This window comes from Oncorhynchus tshawytscha, linkage group LG26 (genome assembly GCF_018296145.1).
Source record: "Oncorhynchus tshawytscha isolate Ot180627B linkage group LG26, Otsh_v2.0, whole genome shotgun sequence".
In the NCBI taxonomy this organism is placed as follows: domain Eukaryota; kingdom Metazoa; phylum Chordata; class Actinopteri; order Salmoniformes; family Salmonidae; genus Oncorhynchus; species Oncorhynchus tshawytscha.
The window spans coordinates 24463233-24472728 of NC_056454.1; the positions used below are offsets into that span (position 1 = coordinate 24463233).

Sequence of the window (9496 nt, forward strand, 5' to 3'; positions counted from 1 at the left end):
CAGTAATGGTATCAAATACATCAAACACATGGTTTCCAAGTGTTTGATGCCATTCCATTCGTTCCGTTCCAGACATATTTATGAGCCGTACTCTCCTCAGCAGCCTCCACTGCAGGAGAGTGACATACCAGATCACAGGACATCAACTGAACACCTCCCAGCAGGTCCAACTGCCTTGGATGAACTGAACAAATACAGTGCATTCGGAAAGTATTCAGACCCTTTCCCTTTTTCCACATTTTGTTATGTTACAGCCTTAAACTAAAATTGATTAAATTCATTTTTCCCCACTTTAATCTACACACAATAATGATAAAGCGAAGAAAAAAAGAAAAAAAACAGTACTCAGACCCTTTGCTATGAGACTCAAAATTGAGCTCAGGTGCATCCTGTTTCCATTGATCGTCCTTGAAGTGTTTCTACAACTTGATTGGAGTCCACCTGTAGAAATTTCAATTGATTGGACATGATTTGGAAAGGTACACACCTGTCTACATAAGGTCCTACAGTTGACAACGTACGTCAGAGCAAAAACCAAGCCATGAGGTCAAAGGAATTATCCGTAGAGCTCCGAGACAGGAGCACAGATCCGGGAAAGGGTACCAAAAGATTTCTGCAGCATTGAAGGTCCCCAAGAACACATTGGCCTCAATCATTCTTAAATGGAAGAAGTTTGGCCAAACTGAGCAATCGGGCGAGAAGGCCCTTGGTCAGGGAGGTGACCAAGAACCCAATGGTCACTCTGACAAAGCTCCAGAGTTCCTCTGTGGAGATGGGAGGAACTTCCAGAAGGACAACACTCCACCAATCAGTCCTTTATGGTAGAGTGGCCAGACGGAAGCCACTCCTCAGTAAAAGGCACATGACACCCCGCTTGGAGTTTGCCAATAGGCACCTAAAGGACTCTCAGACCATGAGAAACAAGATTCTCTGGCCTGATGAAACCAAGATTGATCTCTTTGTCTTGAATGCCAAGCGTCACGTCCGGATTGAACCTGGCACCTACGGTGAAGCATGGTGGTGGCAGCATCATGCTGTGGGGATGTTTTTCAGTGGCAGGGACTGGGAGATTAGTCAGGATTGAGGGAAAGTTGAACGGAGCAAAGTACAGAGAGATCGTTGATGAAAACCTGCTCCAGAGCGCTCAGGACCTCAGACTGGGGCGAAAGCTCGCCTTCCAACAGTACAACAACCCTAAGTAGACAGCCAAGACAATGCAGAAGTGGCTTTGGGACAAGTCTCTGAATGTCCTTGAGTGGCTGTTAAGGGAATTTTTTATCTATAATGACTAATTATGTATACATTTCAATCAGGATGTACTAATCAGAATACTATTATGTTACTGTATATGTACTAATCAGAATACTATTATGTTACTGCATATGTACTAATCATAATACTATTATGTTACTGTATATGTATGAATTTTCTTTCTTGATCCCAGTACTGAATATAATGTGTGTGAATGTGGTCAAGAGTTAGAACAATGACTGTCTGTTCCTTGGTACAAATGAATCAGACTGGCTAGAATGCTTATCTACACGAGAAAACCTTGACTCGTAAATTATATTAAATTGGTAGGGAGACGGATGTGGGAAGGCTTGAGATACAGCCTTTGTACAGGAACGGAGATGGCACGGGTTTGGGCTGGAACTAAGGACGTCATTCTCAGTTTATAACTTGTGGTAAACCGTATCTTATTCAGTACTCTCGTGAATAAATTCTGCTGTTTGACTTTAAGACTGGGCTCTGTCTATTATTATAGAATAAGGGTCTTACATATCCTCATGAATTGACAGAGTGTTTAATTTTAATTGGGTATTAAAACATAGAGCAATTTAATTCCTTTAACAGTGGCCCAGCCAGCATATCAAAGAAAACTCAAGGCTGTAATCGCTGTCAACGGTGCCCCAATTGATGGGGCAAAATAAAACCATTTAATTAATTTTAGAATAAGGCTGAAACGTAACAAAATGTGGAAAAAGTCAAGGAGTCTGAATACTTTCCGAATGTGCTGTAAATCACAATTTAGGCTTTAGCTGCATGATGTATTGATTTGCCTGACAATGTTTTGTGAAATGTTCTGAGAGTTGTGAAATTGAAAGTACAACAAGAGCAAGTTTAAATCGATTTGACAATCAAAGTGCTGAATAACAGAAAATAATTAGTAAGAGTTGATGGAATCACATCTTCACTCTATCACAACATTGGAATTTGAGAAAAAAAAGAATGGAAAATAGGGAATTTAAATGGCGAATGAATAGACCTACATAGGGCTGTGTCCAGCCTTATAGACAGAAGGTTACGCTGCACGGAAAGTGAAAACAACCTTTGGAAGGCACACAATACTAAAGAACACACAGCTACTATTGAAACGATCGATGTAAAATGATAATAGGCTATGCATGTCTAAGCACCATGCCTGCATATACACCAGAAGAACAGTGTGATTGCTAGTGTCTGCCATCGAAGGTAATTGATTCAAATTAAACAAGAGCTTCATTGATTGGCCTTAAAGGGGCTTTGTACATTGTGTTCTGCTCTTGTAACCATGTTTCAGTGGCCCCTTGTTCAATGTATTATTCCAGTCCAGTCAGGCATATGCACCGATAGAGCACTAGGTATGCTGGAGCACCTGCCCCTTTGCCCTCCAATGAGAAAAGGGTGTTTTTTTTTTAAGTTACGGAAAAGAGAGAAAAAAACCGAATTGCCCATCAAACTAGATAATTTCTCATAGCTCATGAATCTTTTGCCACCACAAGCACTGCAGCGCGTTGCTGCAGCTGTGCTTGTCCTCCTCGCACGCACAAATTACCCACCGGCGCTGAGCAGTGAGTTTGAAATTAATACAGCCAATAGTAGATTACTTTGGAGTTGCTTGCTAGTCTTGTCTCACGGTCATTGACAGGGGCAGGGGCAAATGCAGTTTGACTGTTTGTCTGTAGCAGAACCAATTTAAATAAAGTAAAGACTAGTTAGCTTGTTTTGACAGCATAGTCTAGCTAACTAGCTGATTCATATAGCCTACATTAGCGATGATCAGATGATATAGCCCACCCCAGCAGTCGTTATAGCAAATATACCGTACTTAACTAACTCCTTTCGTCTTTGGTTCTAGCTTGCTTAGCCTAACGTATAATCAGTGAGTGTTTTGTCAGAAAATGAAGTACTATGTTAAAACCCTTATTTCACTTTAAGCACCTGCCCCACCAAAGGTCTGTGCATGGCCCTGAATCCAGTCCTAAGGGAGGATGTCCTGCATGCAGAACAAAGCCAGTGGTTATAATGGTGAATACTGCATGTTCACTGGAGGGACATGCTAGGTGCCGAGGAAGAGGACAAGACAACGGTGCAGGACACTGAATCACCGCACACCACCATCTTGTAAATCCTTTAATCAACAATAAACATCATAATATACAATGAAAAACAATTTTACTGACAAAAAATATAGCCACTTAATTGTAACACAATAAAAACTTTGGCATTGAATGAGACAGCACATAAACATGTTCTATAAAGAAACAAATTAGGCCATTTGAGAGGACAGAAAATGCTCAAACAACAACAACATCCATTAATCCATGGATAATTACTTTTTATGTTTATCAAACACTGAGAAACACATGTATCACTTTGGACAACATAGAACTTTTCTTGGACACATACTCCCCTACATATTTATTTGGACAGCGAAGCTGAAACGTTTCATTTGGCTCTATACTCCAGCATTTTGGATTTTAGATCAAATATTTTATATGAGGCGACAGTACAGAATGTCATCTTTTATTTGAGGGTACTTTCATGCATATCTGTTTTACTGTTTAGAAATGAAAGTACTTGTGTTTCTAGTCCCCCCATTAGAGGGTATCATAAGTATTTGGGCAATTGCACTTATAGTGTATTACATTTAGTCTTTGGTCCAATATTCCTAGCACACAATGAACTACATCAAGCTTGTGACTACAAACTTGTTAGACGCATTTGCAGTTTGTTTTTCTTGCGTTTCGGATTATGTTGTGCACAATAGAAATGAATGGTAAATAGTGTATTTGGCCATTTTAACATTCGACCCAAACAGATACTGTACTCTGATGTGTACAATGAACTTTATACAGATATTTACATCTCATCTTCCACCAATGCTGATATGTCTATGTGTTGAGATGTATATGGGTATGTAGATAGAACATTTCTAGGCCTTTGAGGCAGCGGTGACTACTCCTGGGCAACTGTTCTTGAGGAAATTGATCCTTTTATGTCGGCTACAGTATCTATCAAATCACCAAAGTTGTTGGTCTTTTACATCAGCTGGAGTTATCCCTACAGAACTGTCCTTTAGGGGTCGAAGTGTGTACACATTGGCAGTTGGCACTGTAGGTGGCACTGTACATTCATACTGTAGGTGTCTGTTTCTCTCACACGTCATTACCAACTCATCATTTACACCTGGTTGGGTTGTCATGGATCAATTTGGTTCAAATGAGTAACCAGAATAGAACTGCATCTCCAGAGGCCAGAGTCCAGTTCTGCCACATTGGTTTACATACGTGGAAGCTGTTTAGATGATACATTCTAAATTTAAAATAAAACACGGATTTGTATCAATCATGGATCATTGGATGCATATAGACCAACATATCAACCATAGAATTAGAATGATGTATGATGCTTCAATATCAACACTGGGATATACAACACAGACCCACTATATGGGTTACAGTCATAAATTATGTTGCTAGCAGTGTGTCAGTGTTGGAATGGGACATTTACAAGTCTGGAGCATTGTCGCTACACACAGCCTTCCTGACAAACATGAGCCCCATGGCTGAAGTTATCCAGTGAGTGATTGGTGCTCTTGACCGAAGTCAGTCGCATGTTGATCCGCCTCGTGCCCTGAGCGTTACACCTGATTTGTGGGTGGCGGCAGCAGCGGAGCTGCTTGTTGAACTGCTTGTGGAAGCTGTTGCTGAGCAGGTAGAGGGCGAAAGGGTTGATGCAGGAGTTGATGAAGGCCAGGACGCGGGCACACACACTGGCAATGAAGTGACCCAGGGATGTGTCCACCTGGCCGTAGTGGTAGGAGCGGTACAGGTAGATCACGTGACTTGGGAGCCAGCACACAGCGAACAGAACCACAAACACCAGCACTGTCTTAGCCAGACGTTTCCTAGACTCAATCTGTGGGGATGGTAGAGAGAACATCATTCAGTTTGAATTCCGAAGGAATGAAATACAGACATATTTAATTGACCTATTCCCCATGTTTCATTAAATGATAAACATCTAATCGTCCGTCCAGTGTCCAGACAAACCTGTTTCTGGATATGTAAGTGTGCCTCCACGGGTATGTCTGAGGCGCTCCGGATCAGACTGCATGCGATGAGGCAGTAGTACACAGAGATAATGATGAGTGGAATGATGTAGAAGATGAGGAAGAAGGCAATGGAGTGGATCTTAGGGTGCAGTTCCCCGGCGTTGGGGTAGGGGGCACATGTCACAAAGGTGTCATTGGTCTGGCCGATGTTAAAGGTGTGAAGATCGGAGAAGATCGCCTCAGGAATGGCCAGGGTCATGGAGAACAGCCAGATGGCTGCTGCTCGGAAGGAGATCTTAGCTGTGGACCTCTGAATGTCCATGGGTTTGACAATGGCCTTGTACCTGGGATGAGAAGAACATTCAAATTCACTGATGCTACATCATTTAGCAGACTTTTTAAAGGATTCTTTATCATTAAAGAAACAAGTGGCTCAAATGGATCAGGATGAAAAAAGTGAGAGAATTCAATGAAAGCAGCAGGTGTTGGTTAATGGAGTTTGATCATATCTATAATGAGAGAATAGGGACACAACATACATAAGGGTACTTCAGGAACATCAAAGACTGCTAGAAATGTATGAAATTTGGTCATTCATGAACAGAAACAAACAACTCTCCTAAGAAAACATATATTCCCTGAATCAAAGTCCATTGATTATATGGCACATCAAAGCTCTGATAATAATTATTCAACTTTAATAACAGGTGGTGTGTGACGAATGTAAAAGTAATAGCTATCTGCCCAGATTGGTTACATTATTGATATTTCCCTGAAATTGTGTTTTTAAAAGAGTGGGCATGGCAGGGAACTGCAGTGACAGATATGTTTTAATGTGTAATGTATTGAGTGGGTTGTCTGGATCTGTGTTCAATAAGAAATTAAGAAACAGAATTGACTTCTCTGGTGGCTATTTAACCTATATACTGTAGGCCAGTCTGATCTGTCGGCACTTCACTAATGGAACATTCACGCTCTCTCTCTCTCAGCTCTGACTAATACCCTTCGTATAACCCTCTTAACTCTTTTCAAGGTTCCAATAGACTCAGCGATATGACGTAGGTGCACAAAGTAAACAACATAGTGGGTCAATTTCCTCAACAACTAAGAGCGTTGAAGTGCGAGGCTTATTAACGTTTCAGCTGTTTTGGTCCGGTACCAATAACGCTCTAACAGCGTGACGATAACCCATGCACATCTGCAGCTACTGTTGCCGCGTTTATTCATGTCGGAAACTCGGGACCTCCAAGTTCAAATGAACCAAAGTTATTTGCGTATATCTTCCTATTGGTTGATTCTGAAACCTCCCTAGTCAGAAACTCGGGACCCGACTCTTCTACCTAGGTTAGCAAATCGGAAATGTCAGAGTCTGATGGAGAAAGAACCCTGCAGAACAGAGACAGAGGAGATGATAATAGTGGAATATAATAGAACAGAGGACAGTATTGCAGGCAGCTCAACAGTCAAACCCATTTAGTGTACTGTCTTCACCAAAGGCAAAAACTGTTTTCTTTATCTCCTGATGGCAATTCTGATGTTCTGTGTGGCCTGACAAGACACTTGCTAAGAGCCAAAAGTGTCAATTTAAGGACCATTTCTGACATTATATATTTATTAGTGCAATCAATGCCACAAATGGTGCCACATCTTGGACTCCTGAGTGGCGCAGCGGTCTATGGCACCGCATCTCACTGCTAGAGGTGTCACTGGTTCGATTCCAGGCTGTATCACAACTGGCCGTGATTGGGAGTTGCATTGGGCAACGTTCGGGTTTGCCTGGCGTAGGCAGTCATTCTAAATAAGAATTTGTACTTAACTGACTTGCCTGGTTAAAAAAACACATACACACATTGTTTGTTGTCATCAGAAACAGCTAGGAAAACAAACTTTTCAGGAGTGAATTGAAATAAATAGAAAAGGAAACTGTTGGACTTCAATAACACAGAATGAATTTGTCATGCATAAACTGGATCCATTTTTATATTATGTGGGTTATTTTCTACCAAATCTGTCATTCTGCCCCTGGACAAGGCAGTTAACCCACTGTTCCCTGGTAGGCCATCATTGTAAATAACAATTTGTTCTCAACTGGACATGTCTAGTTAAATAAAGGTTACTTTTTTTACTTACAAATGTATGTATGTATAGGTAAAACAATTTTTTAAAATTTCACTTCCCATCAGAGTGATCGAGAAAACAACACATTCAATGATACAACCCTTACCTATCTGCAGAGAGCGCAGTGAGTGTGAAAACAGAAACCCCGACGGAGGTGAGTTGGATGAAAGGGATGAGTTTACATCCCACCCGACCGAAGAGCCACTCGTCAGCGAGGTACCGACTTGCGTCCACCGGAGCGCACGTGACAAGCAGCAGAAGGTCACCGAGCGCGAGGCTGGACATGAATAGGTTGGGCACCGTCCGCATGGATTTAACGGCTATAAACGTTCTCATGAGCGTGACGTTACCGATAATTCCAATAATGATTAGAAGTCCGTAGACGGTGGCGATAACGATACCGGGCAGCCAAATGTAGGGCTCCTGGACCCCTGTCTCGATACCGGATGCTCGCGACAAGTTAAACATCAATATGTTCTCGGGGTTTAATATTAAGGAGTCCTCCAAAGACATAGTTGGTGTCTTTCTTGAAAGTATGTAAAAAATATTCTTAAAGTAGCCCTTGCAATGGCTTCCTGCTAAATTAAATGGTGTGTCTCATAATTTTACTGTGTTACCAAAACCAATTATGCTTAGCCTAATAACCATCAAAAAAAGCTTATTTTTATGATGCCGTTTGACACACTGCTAGCCAATGTTGAGGGTTCTCTCATCACCCCTCATTGTAGATTGGGGGGGGTGATGATGGCATGCGTCACTCGCTCCCTGCCTCATTTGGTGGAAGTCACAGTTGCTGTAGGGAAGACGATTTTTTTTTATGAGCGTGGCTTTATTTCTATTACAGCATATTGGATGACAGTCATTCATATTCCATTAAATGTAACATCAATAGGTTTAGGCCAGTGGTGGAAAAAGTACCAAATGGTCATACTGGAGTAAAAGTAAAGATACCTTAGTAGAAAATGACTCAAGTAAAAGTCACCCAGTAAAATATTACTTGAGTAAAAGTCTAAAGTATTTGGTTTTAAATATACTGAAGTATCAAAAGTAAATGTATTTGCTAAAATATACTTAAGTATCAAAAGTAAAAGTACAAATATAAATAATTTCACATTCCTAATATTAAGCAAACCAGATGGCACGATTTTCTTGTTTTTTATTTATGGATAGCCAGGGGCACACTCCAACACTCAGACATAATTTACAAATGAAGCAGTTGTGTTATTAAGTGAGTCCGCCAGATCAGATGCAGTAGAGATGACCAGGGATGGTCTCTTGATACATGTGGGAATTGGACCATTTCTTGTCCTGCTAAGCATTCAAAATGTAACAAATACTGTTGGGTGTCAATGAAAATGTAAGGAGTAAAATGTACATTGTTTTCTTTAGTAATGTAGTGAAGTAAAATTAAAAGTTTACATACACCTTAGCCAAGTACATTTAAACTCTGTTTTTCACAATTCCTGACATTTAATCCTAGTAAAAATTAGGATCCTAGTCCTAGTAAAAAATAAGTTAGGATCACCACTTTATTTTAAGAATGTGAAATGTCAGAATAATAGTAGAGAGAAATAGTTATTTTAGCCTTTATTTCTTTCATCACATTCCCAGTTGGTCAGAAGTTTACATACACTCAATTAGTATTTGGTAGCATTGCCTTTAAATGGTTTAACTTGGGTAAAACGTTTGTAGCCTTCCACAAGCTTCCCAAAATAAATTGGGTGAATTTTGGCCCATTCCTCCTGACAGAGCTGGTGTAACTGAATCAGGTTTGTAGGCCTCCTTGCTTGCACACGTTTTTTCAGTTCTGCCCACAAATGTTCTATAGGATTGAGGTCAGGGCTTTGTGATGGCCACTCCAATACCTTGACTTTATTGTCCTTAAGCCATTTGCAGCTTTAAAGAGTTATTAGTTTCTAGGGCACATCATGTGCTTCAAAAGTAGCTAGAATTCATATAGGCCCAATACAGGCTTTATAACAATAAATATACAAATCTGCTTTCTGGTGATCCTACATTTTATGTTGTGTTCCAATTTTCTTTGCTACCAAAGATATTTTA

General features: G+C 40.6%; 1 protein-coding gene across 1 annotated transcript; it reads right to left on the reverse strand.

The window, feature by feature from the left end:
* Positions 1-3385: 3385 nt before the first annotated feature.
* Positions 3386-8131, reverse strand: LOC112224932 (gastrin-releasing peptide receptor). The gene is made up of 3 exons (XM_024388529.2): positions 7542-8131; positions 5316-5661; positions 3386-5181 (listed from the first exon to the last, which is right to left on the reverse strand). The coding sequence occupies exons 1-3, from the start codon at positions 7946-7948 to the stop codon at positions 4792-4794; spliced, it is 1143 nt and encodes a 380-aa protein (XP_024244297.1). The 5' UTR covers positions 7949-8131; the 3' UTR covers positions 3386-4791.
* Positions 8132-9496: the final 1365 nt, after the last annotated feature.

Coding starts and splice junctions, on each gene's coding strand:
- LOC112224932 (XM_024388529.2), bottom strand. CDS start 7,948: ATGTCTTTGGAGGACTCCTTAATATTAAACCCCGAGAACATATTGATG. Junction 5,662..7,541: donor ACTGCGCTCTCTGCAGATAG/GTAAGGGTTGTA, acceptor TTCTCATCCCAG/GTACAAGGCCATTGTCAAAC. Junction 5,182..5,315: donor ACTTACATATCCAGAAACAG/GTTTGTCTGGAC, acceptor CCATCCCCACAG/ATTGAGTCTAGGAAACGTCT.